General features: G+C 57.7%; 1 protein-coding gene across 1 annotated transcript; it reads right to left on the bottom strand.

Moving 5' to 3' along the window:
* Positions 1–792: 792 nt before the first annotated feature.
* Positions 793–20,401, bottom strand: COPE (COPI coat complex subunit epsilon). The gene is made up of 10 exons (XM_007995843.3): positions 19,946–20,401; positions 14,663–14,725; positions 12,048–12,148; positions 7,981–8,133; positions 6,602–6,655; positions 5,833–5,914; positions 4,336–4,491; positions 1,653–1,721; positions 1,147–1,221; positions 793–1,000 (listed from the first exon to the last, which is right to left on the bottom strand). The coding sequence occupies exons 1-10, from the start codon at positions 20,069–20,071 to the stop codon at positions 953–955; spliced, it is 927 nt and encodes a 308-aa protein (XP_007994034.1). The 5' UTR covers positions 20,072–20,401; the 3' UTR covers positions 793–952.
* Between the last annotated feature and the right edge of the window lie 4 nt (positions 20,402–20,405).

The raw sequence follows: 20,405 nt of genomic DNA, 5'->3' as shown, positions 1-20,405 counted from the left end.
AATGAATAGGCCTGGGTGGGGCTTGGGGAAACCCTGGGAGATACGCCCAGGCCAGGCTCAGAGGTCAAAGGGCATGCATCCCCATCCAGCACCCCTTGACCTCACACCCCTGTGCCACCGAGGAACCTCTGTGCCAGTCATGCCCACTGCTGGGGTGCCAGTCCCCCCAGAACTTAGCCTGGCAGCTCCTTTTTGTTGTTCGGGTAGACACAGCTCAATGGTGACTTCATCTGGGAGGCTCTAGTCAGCCCCGCTGCCACCCACCCACCTCCCTCCCTATAGTGCAGCCGCCTCTCATCGCAGCTGGGTGCTTGGCCCCAGGGCCCTGGCCACAGCAGGGCTCTGCCCTGGAGGAGGGTTTGCGGGGCGGCGGCAGGAACAGCACCTGGGGTTAATGCTGACCCCGCAGGGCCCCTCCGGCTTTGCTGAGCTGAGGCCTCAGTGCTTCCTGCCCTGGCGCCCACTACCTCCAGACCACTCGGGGGTTCTCATTTTGAATCTTGGTGCCCCTCATGATAGTGGCATGACCGCTCTGTGCCTCAGTTTCCCCCAATGCCAATCTAGGCTGCTCAGTGGCCTCCTGGGGCCAGGGTGAAGTGTGGGGACAGGGCTGTGCTGCCTCTGGCTTGGCAGGAGCAGGGTGTGGCTGTGTGAGGGGCGGGGTGGCGGTCTGCACAGCTGCTGCTCGTCACAGACCCTGGTCTCCGGGAACAGCCCTGGGGGCCCGTGCCCCAGGACTCCCCCTGAGCGTCAGCTCCCACACACCCCCAGCAAAGTGGCCAGAGCACATCCTCAGGTGGGAACACGCTGGAGCTGAGATATTTATTCACAGAGGGGAGTGCTAGGGGCGGGCTTCTGCCCCAGAGGGGATGTGGGGTGTGTGCCAGGTGGGGAGGGCTGCAGGGCTCCTGGCCTGTCCTGGCTTCGTGGTCCTGACAGCTCTGGGCCAGCCTCAGGCGCTGGGAGCGTACTGCAGCACCAGCCTGTCAAAGTCGTTCTCCTTCAGCAAGACACATGGCGACACAGGGTGGGGGCGGGGTGTGGGGAAACGGGTGGAGGGAGAGAGAGAGGGCGCATGTGAGCCCAGGCTGAGCTCCAGGTGCCCTCTGGCCTGGCTCTCAGGGACAGGCCACCCCTGCCACTCACCTTGGCCTGGTACTCCTTGATGAAGGGATGGGACCTGTGGGCATCCTTCAGTTGGGAAAGGTATCGGTTTGTCACCTGCAGGGGAGGCAGGAAGGCAGGTGAGTCAAACGTGGGGACCCCACGGTGGCTCTGACCTGCAGCACGGGGTGGATGGGGGTGAGAGCCACAGTACCCCAGGGTGCTCCTCATCCTGCCTCGGGACTGGGCTGATCTCGGAGAACCTTCAGGGTGGGGGTGGAGGGATGGGTCGGCTCCTGACAAGGCGCTGGCGTGGAGCTGGCCTCTGTACATGGTGGGGAATGTACTGTGGGTTCAGGGGAGCAGGTCAGGCAGGGCCCCAGGTAAGGATGGGTTGGGGGGGCGCAGGGTGTGTGAGGGAGGCAGGCTGCGGTGGGCACACTGTGTGCAGAGCTTTCCCAGGAGCCTAGGGATTAGGGCCTGGACCCCAGGATGGGATCCCAGGGTCGGGATATTAGGGTTGGCCTGGAGCCCTGGGGGCCACTTACCTCAGGGGGTTTGCCCAGGTGCTGGGACAGGACAATGAGGTTGACCAGTGTCTCCGGGTAGCCACTGTCCTGGAGACACAGGCAGACACAGGCAGGCAGGGTCAGCCACTCCAGCCCCCATGCCTGCCTGTCACCCCCACCTTGGGCAGGACCACACAAGGTCACCTCCTCAGAAGTGGAGTGGGATTGACACTGCCAGAGTCCCCCTGCCCACTGCTCTGCAAGTTGATCTCAGATGGTACGGTGCCAAGGGGCCAGCCACCTCACTGAGCCTCAGTTTCCCCATCTGTGGTCCAGCCTGGGGCGTGACCCCTCGTTTGTAGAGAGAAGGGTGTATTTGTCCCACACATCTCGAAAGCAATGGGGCCCAGGCCCAGATGGCCTCAACTCCTGCTGCACAATGAACCCTGAGGCCATGGGCGGACCTGCCACGCCTCTGGCTCCCAAAGAGCCTTGAAGGAAACCTCGGCAGGGGACATTGCCTGACCCACTCACTCTAGGCTCCCAGCACACAGGACCGTAGGAAACACCTAGGCCAGGAGACACAGCCAGAGCCCCGGTGTCTGCTTGGAGCACAGATGCACCAGCCAGGATGGGCCCAGAGCCCAGCCTGCCCACAGCGGCCGATGGCAGGGCACCTTTTTGGAGAGCGAACTTTTCTGAGCCTCAGTCTCCACCACGAAGGGGGACACCAGCTTGTGCTCACAGGAGCAGCCATGAGTTGGCTCCAAAGGTAAGTGGGGGGACCTGAGTGCCTCCCAAAACTCAGCAAGAATGCAGGCTAACCACAGCCACAGGGAGGCCACCAGGGCCAATGGGCACGGACAGCCAGCCCCAGGTGGTGTTTCAGGAGACAAGGACAGAAGGGAGTCATCTAACTGGTGAGTCACGGAATGCGTCACCTGAGAAGTGTAACAAAAGCCCCCAGAGGATGTGGCCATGAACACAGAACACGCATCCAAGTGTTCTCAGGTGGCAGTGAGGGGCAGGGTGGTGGAGGAAGGCACCAGTCTCGCCCCTGGGGCAGCGAGGGCCACACAGCCTGTCTGAGATGCTGAGTTCCTGACCAGCCCTGACTGCTCAGAGCTAAAGATGGACCCTGCCCAGGAGGAGCAGCACCCAGCCTGTGATGGGGCCAGCCTGACACCCCTTGGTCTGCCCTGCTCTGCACACAACTTTCTGATGATAACTCAGCCCCTGGAAAGTCAGACAGGGAGGAGGGCTTCACCAGTGTTTGTCAGTAGATTAAAACTATTTCTCAGCCAGGCACAGTGGCACACGTCTATCACCCCAGCACTTTAGGTGGCCAAGGAGGGTAAGAATTGCTTGAGCCCAGGAGTTCAAGACTAACCTGCACAACACAGTGAGACCCCATTTCTAACAAAAAATACAAAAATTAGCCATGCGTGGTGGCATACTCTGTTTCAAAAAACAAACAAAAAAAAACCCCAAACTTCGTTTCACCAAAATGGAAAAAGCTTTGATGTCCTTTTTGATTATAAAAATAATAACCCAGGCCGGGCACAGTGGCTCACGCCTGTAATCCCAGTACTTTGGGAGGCTGAGGTGGGCGGATCATGAGGTAAGGAGATTGAGACCATTCTGGTTAACACAGTGAAACCCCGTCTCTACTAAAAATACAAAAAATTAGCCGGGCGAGGTGGTGGGCGCCTGTAGTCCCAGCTACTCGGGAGGCTGAGGCAGGAGAATGGCGCGAACCCGGGAGGCAGAACTTGCAGTGAGCTGAGATCGTGCCACTGCACTCCAGCCTGGGCAACAGAGCAAGACTCCATTTAAAAAAAAAAAAAAGAAATTAAAAAAAAAAAAATCCGCTGGGCATGGTGGCTCACACCTGTAATTCTAGTGCTTTGGGAGGCCAGGAGTTCAAGAACAACCTGGGCAACACAGCAAGAACAACCCCGTCTTTACAAAAAATAGTATTTTTTTTTAAAATTTAAAATAACCTAAACTCTTCATAAAGACTGCAGATGGCCAGGCATGGTGGCTCACGCCTATAATTCCAGCACTTTGGGAGGCTGAGGCTGGTGGATCACCTGAGGTCAGGAGTTTGAAACCAGCCTGACCAACATGGCAAAACCCCAACTCTACTAAAAATACAAAAATGAGCTGGGCGTGGTGGCAGGCACCTGTAATCCCAGCTACTCGGGAGGCTGAGACAAAAGAATCGCTTGAACCCAGGAGGTGGAGGTTGCAGTGAGCTGAGATCACACTACTGCACTCCAGCCTGGGTGACAAAGCGAGACTCCATCTCAAAAAAAGAAAGAAAAGAAAAGACTGCAGACATCAGACAGGAGACGACTGCAGCCACCCTGGGCTCCTGGCCACAACACGCTGTCCCCTAAATAAGGACTGGGAGTGTCTCTCCAATACTGAATATGTACTCAGGTGAGGGGTCCCACATGCAGGGCCAGGCAGCTGAGGTGACAGACCACTGAGGCCCAGGCTGCCCAAATGCCCCATTTCTGTGAGGCCGGAATCTAGATTTCTTTGCAGGTGCGATCCCTGCTTTGTGGATCTCGCTGCTGACTGGGCCTCAGAAGCCCTGTGGGGCCACATGCACACCCAGGGCATCTCTGCTACACTTGTTTCTGTCTGCCCTGACCCCGCCCTCCGGCTGCCTGGCCTTCCCTCTGTCCCCACTCTGGGACAGGCTTGTGCCTACCTTGTCCAGCGCCTCCTGTAGCAGGCCCTCAGCGGCCTCCCAGCGGCCCTGGGCCATATGGCAGGCCGCCTGCCCATTGAGCAGCAGCAGGGTGGGCGAGCACTTGTCGGCCATCTCCTGGAAGATGTAGTAGGCATCCTGCAGCTTCTCACCGCCCTGCAGGGAGGGTCCCACATCATCATCTGTGCCGCGGCCGCCGGGCCCTTCCACGTCAGCCCCCTCCCCCAGAGGGGGCTCTGCACTGCACAGACACAACTCTGGTATGCCCGGTTCAAGGCACAGCCACTCCACCATGGGGACCACTCGTAACCTGTACTCTGCTGACGGGGCCTAAAGACTCGCGGCCGCCTCCTGCCTCACCTCCTACCCGGCTGCCGGTGCGCTGCGTACACAGAGGTGGAATTTAGGGCTTCCAGGGCACAGGGGCACAGGTGGCTGGGCCAGGGTCTGAGTGGGGACCACTGGGTCACTGGGCACATCGGAGGAGGAGGAGTCAGCTCTGTGACCAGCAACTCTGACCTGCCCGCTTGCTCAGGACTGTGGGATACTTGCAGGGGGAGCCTGAGGTCAAGGCAGACTGTGAAAACAGTTCAAACTACCCGAGAGGGCTGCCGGGGCCTGTCCCACCACACTGGACGGCCACTGGAAGTCCATCTCAGTGAGGCTCTAGCCCCGTGGCGGGCAGGGACGGGGAGCACATATTTTCCCCCCAGCGTTTTGCTCTTGTCACCCAGGCCGGAGTGCAATGGCGCAATCTCGGCTCACCGCAACCTCCACCTCCCAAGTTCAAGCGATTCTCCTGCCTCAGCCTCCCAAGTAGCTGGGTTTACAGGTGGGCGCCACCATGCCCGGCTAATTTTGTATTTTTAGTGGAGATGGGGTTTCTCCATGTTGGTCAGGCTGGTCCCGAACTCCTGACCTCACATGATCCACCCACCTCAGCCTCCCAAAGTGCTGGTATTACAGGCGTGAGCCACTGCGCCCAGCCAGGAAGCATATTTTAACAGGCCCGCACAAAAGAATGGCTCAGAAGGGGGCCAAGTCCCAGAAACCAGGAGAGGGGCTGTTGCCAGGCGGAGGTGCCCAGGCCTGGGAGCTGAGGACATCTCCACCGCTGCTATGGGAACACTGAACCCCGTCCCTGGCTGGGGACCAGGACCCTGGAGAGCAAAGCTGAGTCGCAGAAAACCCCAGGACGCCCTGGGGGGAGGAGGGGCTGCCAGGCCAACCCAGACCCTCGAGTGCCCCTGCGCCTCAGGCTCAGGAACCCCTGTCCCCGTCCCCACCATCTCATCGCTCTGCCTCTGGCCAAGTCGCTTGGCTGGGAGAAGCCCGGAATGGAGTGAAGGCTGAGTTGTGCCAGGCTGGCAGGGGGCCATGGCCTGATCCTGGAGCCCCGCTGGAGTGGCCAGCAGCCTGGGCACAGGTGGGGGTGCCCACAGACCCTACTCAGCCAGGTGCCCGCAATGCCCGCCCGCCTCGTGGCCCAGGACTCACCGTGGCCAGGCTGACCCAGGCGGTGGCGAGCTGGGTGAGGGTGGCATCCTCGTCCAGGTCCTGCATTCTCTTCAGCTCCTTCCTGGAGCGGGGACAGAGGACGGAGGGGCTGAGTGGCCGAGAGCCCTGGCCCGGCTGTCCCTGCCTTGTTCCCACTTGGGGCCCACCAGAGCCCGGGGATGGCCCGCGCTATGTGCTCCCCTGCGTGCTCATACCCCATGACGAAGTGCCCGAGCTGTCCTGCCTGCCCAACCAGGCGCAGGCCCCGGGAAGGCGGGACTGGAGCCAGCGACGGACCCCCGAGGTGGCTGGCACAAGGTAGGGCTCGGGAGAGACTCGCTCCACGGAAGATGGAACGCAGGGAAAGGTGACGGAGCTACAGCATGAACAACCCTGAGGCAAGGGCTTTGGAAATGGCAGCAGGGGAGTCCTGGACCACCAGCCATGGCCTCCGACCTGGTGATGCCATGTGCAGGCCCTGCCAGCCCCATGGCACAGTTACAAGCTGGCCCAGCGACATGTTCCTCCAGGCACGACCTCCACTCCCTCCATGAAGCCCACTCTCACCCTATGGGACAGGCCCACCACTACTGCAGAGAGAGAAACTGAGGCACAGACAGCCATGGCCCTCCTCCCTGGCAACATACTGCAAGGAAGGGCTGAGTGACGGCAAGTCACCCCCACGGAAAGGAATAACAAGAGTAATGACAGCACCACAGACGCTCTGGGCCATGGCTCAGTATGGGTACAGAGGAGTGGGAGGGCTCACCGGGCGAGATCCAGGCGGTCCAGCTTCAGCAGGATCTGCACTGTCATGGCCGTGCTGCAGGACAGGGCGGGGGACGCTCAGCGGATGGCCACAGACACGCTGCATGGCCACTGCACACCCAGGGCTCACTCTGTGTGTCTGGGATGTTCTTAAGTCCTGTACTTAGGACCACCAGCCCCACCCAGCAGAGGGGGATACCCTCACTCCCACATTTCACCGCTCAGCTCAATCGGGCCTGGAAAGCTCTGGGGGGGGTCCCCACGTTGGGGTTCCAGGCCCCAGCCCACTCACTGCCCATCTGGAGAAGCAGCCTCCATGGGCTGTGCTTGCAAATGAGGGCCCTGCCTGGACTCATCAACACCCTGGAGACAGTCAGTGCTCAGGAACAAGGCCCTAGAGGAGGGCCACGCACCTGCCCCTGCACCTGTACCTGCAGCAGAGCCCTGGGGCCACCCACTTTCTGCAGGTCCCCTCATCCCCTCATCCCTCTCGGCCCCAGGCGGCTGTGACCACCAATGACTTGTGAGGCCTCTTGTTCTTGTTTTCCTGCCAACAGGAGCCAGCACCTGGACCAGCACTGAGTCAGCCGGCTTGCTGGCAGCGTGACATCCCTATTTCTTTTCTTTTTTTGTGTGTGAGACAGGGTCTGGCTCTGCTGCCCAGGCTGGAGTGCAGTGGCGCCATCACGGCTCACTGCAGCCTCCACCTCCCGGGCTCAAAGGATATTCCCGCTTCCGCCTCCCGAGTAGCTGGAACCACAGGTGCATGTCACCATGCCTGGCTGCCACCCGCAATTCTAAGCCCTCCGTGGATGGAGGTGGGATGGGAGCAGATCCACAGCGACCAGGAAATGCCCAGCTTGCAACTCATAGTGGACAGCAGGCACTCCAGCGACAGCTCACGGGGAAGAACTGACACACTTTCTGTGGCCTGGAGTCACATCCTGGGGTGGAGGGGAGCACCGACCTTGCTGTGCAGGGCTCCAGCACCCCAGCCCCAGAGGGCCCTGGAGGAGGGCCGGTGTGGGGGGCCCAGGGAGGCCTGAGAGACTGGGCCCAGGGCCGAGACACAGAAGGCTTCGTGGGGGGTGGGGACGCAGAAACCGAGCACAGACAAAGCCGCTTTCTGCTCTGCCCTTGGGAACAGAGGGTTTGCAGCCTGGGCACTGTGTCCTTGGAGCCGCAGCCTGGCGCACAGATGGGAGTGCCTCCCACACTGGGCAGGGGAGCTGGAGCCTGGACAGCAGGCCAGGACCTCATTTCAGCACCACCGCATTCTCTCCTCCCATGACGACGGCCAGCGAGGCCGTGCACAGCCTGGAGATGTGGCAGGGGGCACCTGCCTCCCTGGGCCGGCCCCAGAGCAGGGCGACCACTCACCACTCCAGGCTGTCCCCCTGGTGCAGCGCACGCAGGGCGGCGTCCGGGTTCTGGTCGTGGAGATAGACAGAGGCAGCCATGAGCAGGAAAGTAGTGTTGGTCACGTCCACGCTCCTGCTCATCTCTCGGTCCAGCTCGGCCACGATGTTGTCCCTGGAAGACACAGATTCTCAGGACCCACAGCTGGGGCGGCCCCTGTAGGACCTCACAGGGTCCCCTTCCTTGGGAACAGACAGGCTCAGACAGGGTGAGCCAGGCACTGGGGGTGCAGAGCAGCAGCAGGCCGAGCATCGAGCTGTGCCGACACATCCTCCCTCCGTTCCTATGAAGCAGCCCTCATGTTGGGCCAGGCAAGGACCCCGAGGCTGGGAGACATGGGGTGGGGCGCCCCAAGAGGACATGAGGAGGCACCACCAGTCTCACACCAACCTCACCCACCTTCCTGAGGAGGCTGGTGGGCCCAGCTGGGACTCCTGACCCTAACCCATCAGCCCTGTGGGCTTCAAGGCCACATCTTCTAGCAGGAGGCTGGCCTGGGTGCCGAGGGGCTGTGCAGAAGGATGGGAGCCCTGGGGCACCCCCACTGCCAGGGCGGCTGACCTCAGTCCCTGAGAGCCCAGGGTGCTGGCTACGCCCTGAGGATAGCTAGTGTGCTGCGGGCCAGGGCCAGGCTTGAGCCCAGGTGAGGCTGAGGACTGGCTCAGCTCCAAGGGCCCAGGTCACCCATGCCTCCATGTCCCTAACTGGACCCAGACCCTCCATTCCCCATGGCTACTGAGCAGCTAACAAGAGACGGCCAGGGAGGGAGCCCCCCTAGACCAAAGCTGGTGTTCTTCTGGGTCCACACTTCTTCTGGGCTCTGTGACCCCATAAGCAGCCATGCACATCTGGGGGCTGTCTGCCCAGGGCCTGTGTCTGAGGTGTCACTGAGGGCATGGCATGTCTGATACCAACCAGGCTCCACCGAGGGCTCGCCACAGTGCCACGCCTGATGGACAAGTGACTTCAGGTCTGAGTCTGTTTCCCCGTGCTGAGGGACCATGTTACAGGGATCATGCACGCGACGAGCAAGGAGCTCCCAAGACCACCTTACAAAGCTTCCTGAGGCTCCAGCACACAAGGGTGCGTAAACGCTGCCAGCTGTTGTGGCGTTGGTATTGTAATGTTGTCATCCTAAGGTGTTACCGTTACCAATGGGGCCAGGCGCTGTGGCTCACACCTGTAACCCCAGTGCTTTGGGAGGCTGAGGCAGGAGGATCGCGTAAGCCCAGCAGTTCAAGACCACCCTGGGCAACATAGTAGGACCCCTTTTTCTACAAAAAAGTAAAAAAGTCAGCTGGGCCTGGTGGCGCCTGTAGTCCCAACTACTTGGGAGGCTGAGGCAGGAGGATGGCTCCAGCCCGGGAGATTGAAGCTGCAGTGAGCTGTGGTCGCACCTCTGCACTCCAGCCTGGGTGACAGAGGGAGACCATCTCAAAAACAAACAACAGCCACAAAACCAATTACTGGGGGGATTGCTTGAGCGATCTTGAGGAGTAAGATCTTTGAGGAGTTTGAGACCAGCCTGGTCAACATGGCAAAACCCCATCTCTAAATAAAATACATATTAGGCATGGTGATGCGTGCCTGCAGTGCCAGGTACTTGTGAGGCTGAGGTGGGAGGATCACTTGAGCCTGGGAGATCACGGCTGCAGTGAGCCAAGATTGTGCCACTGCATGCCAGGCTGAGCAACAGAGCAAGACCCTATCTCAAGAAAAGAAAACAAAATCAAAACCAAAACCAATTACTAATGGATGCTCCTCGTCCCCGGGGAGTCCTGCCAGTGAGGTAGCGGCTGTGCAGCCAGATGGACGCACCACAAGCCCCTGCCTGGACCGCCTGCTCTCCGGGGCTGCTTTTCTGTGATGCTCACAGCAGCTGCTGCTCCTCGGGAACCCAGGGTTCCCTGCCTTCACTCCAGCTGGTGAAGTGTAGGGTGGGAGAAACAGTGGCCCTGGGAGGTCGCCCGTCCGAATGTCCTGGAGCTGCTGTGGCAAAGCACCACAACCCGGGTGGTTAAGGACAACAGGGCTTCGTTCCTCGAAGCTCTGGAGACCACAAGTCTGAAGTCAAGGTGGCGGCAGGGCTGGCTCCAACTGGAGGCTGGAGGGCAAGGCTGTCCCAGGCCTCTCTCCCAGCTCTAGTGGCTGCCGGCCATTTGTGGCACTCCTTGACTTAACATGTCACCCTAGTCTGTCTCTGTTGTCACATGGGCTTAACTCAGTGGGGCCTCTGTCTTCTCCTTTTATTTTTTTTTCAGACAGTCTCCCTCTGTCACCCAGGCTGGAGTGCACTGGTGCGATCTTGGCCCACTGCAACCTCCGCCTCCCGAGTTCAAGTGATTCTTCTGCCTCAGCCTCCCAAGTGGCTGGAATTCACAGACACCACATCCTGTGAATTCTGTATTTTTAGTAGAAATGGGGTTTCACCACGTTGGCCAGGCTGGTCTCGAAAACTCCTGACCTCAGGTGATCTGCCCACCTCAGCCTCCCAAAGTGCTGGGATTACAAGTGCGAGCCACTGCACCCGGCCCTCCTTTTATCTCTTAAAAGGACACAAGTCCTTGGCTTTGGGGCCCACCCTAAATCCAGCATGTCTTCATCTCCTTATCTCTTAATTTGATCGGGAAAGACCCTTTTCCCAAATATCACATTCATAGGCATGTGGGCTAGGATATGGACATACCTTTTGGGGGGCACCATTCACCCCGCTATGCTGCCTCTGCACTGGAGTCAGCTCCCAGGAACCCCAGGTTTCCGTGGGTGAAGGGAGGTGGTAGTTGGGCACTGCCTCCGTGGGCCAAGGAAGAGCAGGATCACAGCAGAGTCTCCCCATGCCAGACCCTCACTCCGACCCCACAGCAGGAGGGGGCAAGGTTCCTGGGTCCCCACAGCCCAGCCTCCTCTCCCCTTGGCTGCTGCCCATGGGGGTTTGACAGATGCTGGCCTGTGGCTCAGGGGCAGGACAGGCGTGGCCTCACCCGCCCTCCACCTGAGCTCCAGGGGAGACATTGGCAGGCTGTAGTCCCCGACTAGCTGGGACTAGAAAACTGACTGGATTTGGGAGGCTGACGCAGGCAGACCTCCTGAGCTCAGGAGTTCGAGACCACCCTGGGCAACATGGTGAAACCCAGTCTGCTAAACTACAAAAAGTAGTCAGGCGGCCGGGCGCGGTGGCTCAAGCGTGTAATCCCAGCACTTTGGGAGGCCGAGAGGGGTGGATCACGAGGTCAGGAGATCGAGACCATCCTGGCTAACACAGTGAAACCCCGTCTCTACTAAATATTACAAAAAACTAGCCGGGCGAGGTGGCAGGGTGCCTGTAGTCCCAGCTACTCGGGAGGCTGAGGCAGGAGAATGGCGTGAACCCGGGAGGCGGAGCTTGCAGTGAGCTGAGATCTGGCCACTGCACTCCAGCCTGGGCCACAGAGCAAGACTCCGTCTCAAAAAAAATAAATAAATAAAATAAAATTAAAAAAAAAAAAAAAAAAAAAAAAGTAGTCAGGCATGGTGGCGGGTTCCTGTAGTCCCAGCTACTCAGGAGACTGAGGCACAAGAATCACTTGAACCCGGGAGGTGGAGCTTGCAGTGAGCCGAGATCACGCCACTACACTCCAGCCTGGTGACAGAGCGACACTCCGTCTCAATAAATAGATACATAAATAAATAAGAAAACTGATGGCAAGGCCCTGCCCCCGCCGCACCCTGGGCCATCTTGGGGCTCTGGGTGGTGCAGAGGGCTGTTCGGTAATTGATATTTTTAGTTCTAGGTTGAGACAGTGCCTTGTGGTCCATGAGGGCATGTGCACACACAGCACTGTCTCTGACCCTCCCCTTTGAAGCAGGATCCATCATCAGCCCCCACTGCTGTGCAGGTGAGGGAAACTGAGGCATGAAGCAGCAGGGTAGCAGAGGGGTGAGGTGCCTAATCTGAGGGATGCTGTGCGCTGCACACCACGCCCCCACTGACCCAGGTTCATAACCGACAGGCCCTGCGCCCCAGGCTGACCCATCCTCCGGGGCCTCACCTCCGGCTCTCGTGGGCGAGGTAGTCAGCGAACATGCGCACGGCCTGGAGCTCGGGGGCCGAGGAGGGCTTGATCTCATCCAGGACCACGCCGAACTTCCTCTGCAATAGGGACAAGCCATCAGCTGCACCTGTCCGTCCCAGAGGATTTCCATGTCCTCAGCTTGGCAGGCAGAGCCCCAGACAGGAAGCCCCTGCCCCACCAGGGACCCCTCAGCCCAGCAAGGGCCATCCTCACTGCAGTACACTGTGGAGGTGGGCATGGCGTCACCTGTCATGAGCAGCCAGGTGTGCCCTCATCTGCAGGGCCACACTGCCCATGCCTTGAGCTGGGGACCCTGGCAGGTTACTGTCTGTCTCCCGGCAGCTGTCCATCTCTGGTGATGAGGTGAAGGGGGGAACAGGCATGTCACCCGGGAACAGGGCAGCAGCAGTTATGGGGGTTGTGGCATGCGCTTCTATAAAGTAGGACATGCCCCCAGCCAGCCCTGCCCCACCTACTGGCCCTCCCGAGGACGCCCAGACTGATACCACTGTCACATCTGCAGCCGGGGACCCGTCCTTCACTGTGTTCCCTCCTAGATGGTTCCCCATTCTTATTGTTTTAGAGACAAGGTCTTGCTCTGTTGTCTAGGCTGGAGTGTAATGGCGTGATCACGGCTCACTGTAGTCTCGACCTCCTGAGCTCAAGCGATCCTCCTGCCACAGCCTCCTGAGTAGCTGGGACTCCAGGCACATGCCACCATGCCTGGCTTATTTTTAAATTTTTTCTGTAGAGATGGAGGTCTCAACATGTTGCCCAGGCTGGTCTTGAATTCCTGGCTTCAAGCAATTCTCCCACCTCAGCCTCCCAAAGTTCTGGGATTACAGTTGTGAGCCACTGTGCCTGGCTCCTACCAATTATTTTAGAAAAAAAAGGCCGGGCGCGGTGGCTCAAGCCTGTAATCCCAGCACTTTGGGAGGCCGAGGCGGGTGGATCACGAGGTCAGGAGATCGAGACCATCCTGGCTAACACCGTGAAACCCCGTCTCTACTAAAAATACAAAAAAAAAAACTAGCCGGGCGTGGTGGCGGGCGCCTGTAGTCCCAGCTACTCGGAGGCTGAGGCAGGAGAATGGCGGGAACCCGGGAGGCGGAGCTTGCAGTGAGCCGAGATCGCGCCACTGCACTCCAGCCTGGGTGACACAGCGAGACTCTGTCTCAAAAAAAAAAAAAAAAAAAAAAAAAAAAAAAAAAAAAAGAAAAAAAAATCGGCCAGGTGCGGTGGCTCATGCCTGTAATCCCAACACTTTGGGAGGCTGAGGCAGGCGGATCATGAGGTCAGGAGTTCGAGACCACCCTGGCTAATATGGTGAAATTGCGTGTCTATTAAAAATATAAAAATTAGCTGGGCGTGGTGGCTCAAGCCTGTAATCCCAGCACTTTGGGAGGCCGAGACGGGCAGATCACGAGGTCAGGAGATTGAGACCATCCTGGCTAACACGGTGAAACCCCGTCTCTACTAAAAAATACAAAAAACTAGCCTGGCAAGGTGGCAGGCGCCTGTAGTCCCAGCTACTCGGGAGGCTGAGGCAGGAGAATGGCGTAAACCCGGGAGGCAGAGCTTGCAGTGAGCTGAGATCTTGCCACTGCACTCCAGCCTGGGCGACAGAGCTAAACTCTGTCTCAAAAAAAAAAAAAAAAAAAAAAAAAAATATATATATATATATAAAAAAAATTGGCCACGCACGGTGGCTCACGCCTGTAATCCCAGCACTTTGGGAGGCCGAGGCATGTGTATCACAAGGTCAGGAGATCGAGACCATCCTGGCTAACATGGTGAGACACTGTCTCTACTAAAAATACAAAAAATTAGCCAGGCATGGTGGCAGGCGCCTGTGGTCCCAGCTACTCGGGAGGCTGAGGCAGGAGAATGGGGTGAACCCGGGAGGCGGAGCTTGCAGTGAGCCGAGATTGAGTCACTGCACTCCAGCCTGGGCAACAGAGCAAGACTCCATCTCAAAAAAAAAAAAAAAAACAAAAATACAAAAAAATTAGCCAGGCGTGGTGGCAGGCACCTGTGGTCCCAGCTACTCTGGAGGCTGAGGCAGGAGAATGGTGTGAACCCGGGAGGCGGAGCTTGCAGTGAGCCGAGATCTTGCCGTTGCACTCCAGCCTGGGCAACAGAGTGAGACTTCATCTCAAAAAAAAAAAAAAAAAAACACACACACACACACACACACACACACACACACACATAAATATAAATTAGCTGGGTGTGGTGGTGCGCGCCTATAGTCCCAGCTACTCCGGAAGCTGAGGCAGGAGAATCACTTGAACCCAGGAGGTGGTGGTTGCAGTGAGCTGAGATCGAGTACGAAAGAGCAAGACTCCGTCTCAAAAAAATTAAAAATCAAGAAGCTGTGACCCAGGCCCCCTGGCCTGGCAGTCTCGGGCCTCCGTGACACAGCCGCCTTCACATGCTGGCTGCACTGGCTGTTCAGTCACTGGACACTGCAGGCCCGGGTCCCTGCTTTGTTTACTGTCCCCGGCACCCACGCTGTGGTGCCTTCCCATCCCCAGCTCCACCCTCTACTCTGTTCATCACTCTCGCCCCCGGCCAGGGCCCACACTCACCTGCGCAAGGTACGCTCTATACAGGAAGACATCCCTCTCCACGTCTCTCTCCGGGCTTGACAGCTGTGGGAACCAACATGGGTCAGGACGCACAGTGGGAGGCCCAGCGCAGCCCACACAGGGTGAGCATGACAGGCCCCTGTGCGCTGGGGACAGGTGGCTTCTCCGGCAGGGTCAGAGGTCTAAGTCCTAGCCCTGATCCTCCGCAGCCCGAGAGTGGCCTCTGCTGGGGGTACCCTACACGGAGGGTGCCTGATCTCATCCCGCGCTGACACCACCCCAGGAAGGAGGCTTGCTCCCAAGTTCAGTGCCTACTCCAGCCACACTTAAGAAGCCAGGGTGGTGCCCGCACCTCTAACTTCTGGACATGGGGCCACTGTGGACTGATTCCTGCTTTTGTCTCAAGACATTTTGAACTCAGTGTGGCTACCCCAGTGTGGTGACATCTGTGTCCAGCCCTGGCCAGGGGAGACCCTGGGGATGGCTCTGTACTTGGGCCACACCCCCACAGTCCAGCCACTGCACAGAACTGAGGGGCAAGAGGGAGGGTGACCTGTGGCAACATCCATTTAGGGACGATAAGGAAGCTGCCCTTGAGCTCAGGCCAGGCAGGGAGGCTGGGGCCCCTCCTCCAGAACCCAGCTGTGCATGCTGCCCCCGGGCACTGGCTGACTTCCCGGGGTGCCCATGGCAGGCGGTCACAGTGCAGCTCGGCCCGTGGCCTGAGGGTGCTGGCCCAGGCCCCTGGGGGCTTCAAGAGGAAAGTACAGTTGGGAAGGGGCCCAGCCACCTCGGCATCACCGCTCCAACAACCTCTCAACAGAGGGGACTGAGAAGGCTCTCAGCAAGAGGGCCTGCCAGCTGTCAAGGCACAGGGTCAAAGGACCCAGTACCCAAACCAGGGGAGTCACTCTGCCCTGTCCTCTGAGGCCGAGAACCACAGATTCCAAGCCACATCTCTTCCTTCTCCCCAGCCTGAGGGAGGAGCGTGGATGTCAAACGTGTCCTCATCCCAGGCCACCGCAGAACTGGCCCCAGCCTGACTCAGCCTGCCATTGCCAAGAGGCCCCAGCAGCTTCTGCTCAGGCCCTGCTGGCCAGAGTGGGTATCTGGCTGTGATTTGGAACAAGATACCATCTAAACAAATTACTCCTAGAAGAACGTCAAAGGCATGGAGGGTGGAGGCTGCAGAAATCAAGCCCCACCTGCAAATGGGATGGACAGGTGAAAGACGTACCTTCTCGAGCATGTAAAGAAACATATTATAGGCCAGGCACGGTGGCTCACGCCTGTAATCCCAGCACTTTGGGAGGCCGAGGTGGGTGGATCATTTGAGGTCAGGAGTTCCAGACCAGCCTGGCCAACATAGTGAAACCCCGTCTCTACTAAAAATACAAAAATTAGTCGGGTGTGCTGGCGGGCACCTGTAATCCCAGCTACTCAGGAGGCTGAGGTAGGAGAATCATTTGAACCCGGGAGGTGGAGGCTGTAGTGGGCCGAGATAGCACCATTGCACTCTAGCCTGGGCGACAGAGTAAGACTCCGTCTCAATAAAAAATAAGTAACTCCCAGTCAGCCTTCTGAGGTGGACAACAGTTAGGTGACCAGCCCAGGGTTGCACGCCATGCTCAGTTAAAAAAGAGACAGGCCAGGTGCAGTGGCTCACACCTGTAATCCCAGTGCTTTGGGAGGCCAAAGCAGGAGGACTGCTTGAGCCCAGGAGTTAGACACCAGCACAGGCAACACAGCGAGACCCTGTCTTTTTTTTTTTTTTTTTTGAGATGGAGTCTTGCTCTGTTGCCCAGGCTGGAGTACAGTGGCGCGGTCTCAGTTCACTGCAACCTCTGCCTCCCGGGTTCAAGATATTCTTCTGCCTCAGCCTCCTGAGTAGCCAGGACTATAGGCACGCACTACCACGCCGGGCTAATTTTTGTATTTTTAGTAGAGATGGGGTTTTACCATATTGGCCAGGCCGGTCTTGAACTCCTGACCTTGTGAACCAGCCGCCTCGGCCTCCCAAAGTGCTGGGATTACAGGCGTGAGCCACTGCGCCCGGTCTGAGACCCTGTGTCTATAAAAAAAATGTTAAATATTAGCCGGGTGTGGTAGCGTGCACCTGTAGTCCCAGTGACTTGGGAGGCTCATGAAGGAGGATCGCTTGAGCCTAGGAGGTCGAGGCTACAGTGGACTATGATCACGCCACTGCACTGCACTCTGGCCTGGTGACAGAGTGAGACCCTGCCTATCTTTAGAGAAAAAAAAGAGACAGAAGCTGGCTGTTGGGCTTTCTTTTTTTTTTGAGACGGAGTCTCGCTCCGTCCCCCAGGCTGGAGCACAGTGGTGCAATCTCAGCTCACTGCAACCTGCACCTCCCGGGTTCACGCCATTCTCCTGCCTCAGCCCCCTGAGTAGCTGGGATTACAGGCACCTGCCACCGCGCCTGGCTAATTTTTTTAGTATTTTTAGTAGAGACGGGATTTCACTGTGTTAGCCAGGATGGTCTCAATCTCCTGACCTCGTGATCCGCCCACCTCGGCCTCCAAAAGTGCTGGGATTACAGGCGTGAGCCACCACGCTTGGCCGGCTATTCGGCTTTCAAAGTGAGGACACAGTGGGGCACCATGGGGGGCACCAGGGTGGCCTCAGCCACCCCTGTGTGAAATGCAATTGCCCAGGAGGCTGTGCGTGCAGAAGTGCTCAGAGGCTACAGGAGAAAGAAGAGTGTCAGGAAGCATAACAACAACAAACGTGCAGACCGTGACCCTCACGTGAGGCTCTGGAACCGTTGTGGTTTTCCTTGACTCCCAGGGATGATGCTACCATCAGGTAGCACCATGTGTCCCTGGGGTGGGAGAGCACTGCTCTTCAACCCCAAGGGCTCACTAGGATCACCTGGGAGCCCAGAAATCAGCAAAGCCAGTAGGCCACATCCACCAAGGTCACCTGGCCCCAGGATGGTCCTAGCACTGGCCCCAGGTGGCTTAAGATGTGGCCATCGTTGAGGAATCAGAGTACTGTTTGGGAAGGCGGGTGATAGGGTGGGGGCCCTGTAGCCAGAAACCCTGGGGGTAGTAACTCCTCCCTTCTGTCCCTGTAGCCAGCGACCTAACCGCACTGGGCCGCCAGCAACTCAAGGCCTATGAGCTGCTTCAATCCCAGCAGCTGGGCAGTGCCTGCCATCTTGTGGGCAACTGGCAAATGTCTGAGAAAGCCAGAAATGTCATGATGGTAGCCTTGTGCTGGGGTCAGTAAAGGGCAAAGACATGCCAGGTGCTCTCCCTGGGGCCACCTCAGGTGGGGCTGAGGTTGCTCAGGCCACTGTCATGAACTACCACAGACCAGATGGCTTAAAAAATGTATTCCTCAAAAATTAGCCAGGTGTAGTGGCACAAGCCTGTAATCCCACCTACTCGGGAGGCTGAGGCAGGAGAATCGCTTGAACCTGGGAGGCGGAGGTTGTGGTGAGCTGAGATCATGCCACTACACTCCAGCCTGGGCAACAGAGCAAGACTCCATCTCAAAAACAAAAACCAAAAAAGCAAAAAACAAAAATTAGCTGGGCGTGGTAGCGGGCACCTGTAATTCCAGCTACTCAGGAGGCTGAGGCAGGAGAATCGCTTGAACCCAGGAGGCAGAGGATGCAGTGCGCTGAGACTGTACCACTGCACTCCAGCCTGGGTGACAGAGGGAGTCTCTGTCTCAAAAAAAAAAAAAAGTATTCCTGGCCAGGCACGGTGGCTCACGCCTGTAATCACAGCACTTTGGGAGGCTGAGGCAGGCGGATCTCAAGGTCAGGAGTTAGAGACCAGCCTGGCCAACACAGTGAAACCCCATCACTAGTAAAAATACAAAAATTAGCTGGGCGTGGTGGCATGCGCCTGTCGTCCCAGCTACTCCGGAGGCTGAGGCAGGAGAACTGCTTGAACCTAGGAGGCGGAGGTTGTGGTGAGCCAGGATCGTGCCACTGCACTTCAGCCTGGGCAACAGAGCAAGACTCCATGTCAAAAACAAAAAACAAAAATTAAACGGGTGTGGCGGTGGGCACCTGTAATCCCAGCTACTTGGGAGGAGAATTGCTTGAACCCAGGAGGAGGAGGATGCAGTGAGCTGTGACTGTCACACTGCACTCCAGCCTGGGTGACACACAGTGAGATTATGTCGCTTGACCCTGGGAGGCGGAGGTTGCAGTGAGCCGAGATCACACCACTGCACTCCAGCCTGGCGACACGGCTAGACTCCATCTCAAAAAAAATAAAAAAAGAAAGAAGGAAAAAGAACCAAGAAAGACGTATGGGAACAGACACATAACTCTCCCTCCCAGATAAGCACAACAAAGAGACACAGAAGCAATTCAAGCGTCTGATAATCAAACTCTCTCACCCTGAATCCTTAAAAACTCAGTCTGTAAAAGAGTGTGCCTCTGACCCAACTCAGCCAGAAGGCGCCTCTCAGGTTTGTTTTCTCTAAAATAAACCTGTCTTGACTGGCAAGTCACCTTTCGTGTTTCTTTCCTCTTTCTTTAATTCTTACAACTTTGTCACCCAGGCTGGGGTGCAGTAGTGCGATCTCGGTTCACTGCAATCTCCGCCTCCGGGTTCAAGCGATTCTCCTGTCTCAGCCTCCCGGTAGCTGGGATTACAGGTGCCCGCCACCACGCCCGGCTAATTTTTGTATTTTTGGTAGACCCAGGGTTTCTCCATGTTGCCCAAGCTGGTCTCGAACTCCTGGGCGCATGCGATACGGCCGCCTCGGCCTCCCAAAGCGCTGGAATTAAAGGTGTTTAAGCCACTAAGCTGGGAAACTGTGTTGTTATTCTGAGTCCAGCGGAATACAGTCCCCGTCCATAAAAGTGCTCAATGAAAGATGAATGAATGAATGGTTAAGCTCTGAGAGAAATAACCAGGATCGGTGGGCAGGGAAACATCCCTCTCTGAACTTTAGGGTTCTCATCCGTAAAATGAGGATAAACAACAGTCTCCACCTCACGGGAACTGAACGTATGGCTGGACAAAAGACACTTACTGTAACTACAGCGACACAAACACCTCCCTTACTCAAAACGCCTTCAAGGGCGCAGAGCGAGCGCTGTACGAGTGAGCAGTACCGTAAACTGTTACTGCTCTGGGTTCTGTCATAGGACAGTAATTACTCCTCACTGAACTGTGAAGAAGTGCCCAAAAAACGCGAGAAGAAAAGGGAAAGTTTTTAGATGCAGAACACGGCTCGCAGCCACCAGGAAGCGTCCTCCGCCCCCAGCGTCCCCGCGCCCCTGCGCGGCCGCACCTTCACCCGCTGCGCCTCGTTTATGCACTGCTGGTAGCTGCCGATGTAGAAGGCGTTCTTCACGTCGAACAGCTCATCCACCTCCCCGGAGCCGCCGGACGCCGCGCCGGGAGCCGGAGGCGCCATGTCGCTGTCTTCTCACCCGCTCCTCTTCCTGAAAGACACGTCGGCCGGAAGCAAGACACCTTCACGGGCACGCTGGGAAATGTAGTTTACTTTTTCCGAGTGGCGGCGAAGTAAGCCAATGGGAAGCTCCACAATGATAAGCAAGGGGGCGGGAGACGTAAGTGCGTCACGCAGGGCATCTCGGGAATTGTAGTGTGTTTCTGCAAGCCAATGGGATCCGGGGAAACATGATAAGGATGCGGTCGAGGCTGGGAATGGGCTGAGGGAGCTGGAGAAGGTGGGACCACGCAGGAGGCAGATCCAATAAACAGGAAGATTTTTCTCGTGTCGTCGT

This window comes from Chlorocebus sabaeus, chromosome 6, assembly GCF_047675955.1.
Source record: "Chlorocebus sabaeus isolate Y175 chromosome 6, mChlSab1.0.hap1, whole genome shotgun sequence".
Lineage (NCBI taxonomy): Eukaryota > Metazoa > Chordata > Mammalia > Primates > Cercopithecidae > Chlorocebus > Chlorocebus sabaeus.
Note: the sequence above shows the minus strand (reverse complement) of the source record. Positions and strands in the feature narration are given on the sequence as shown.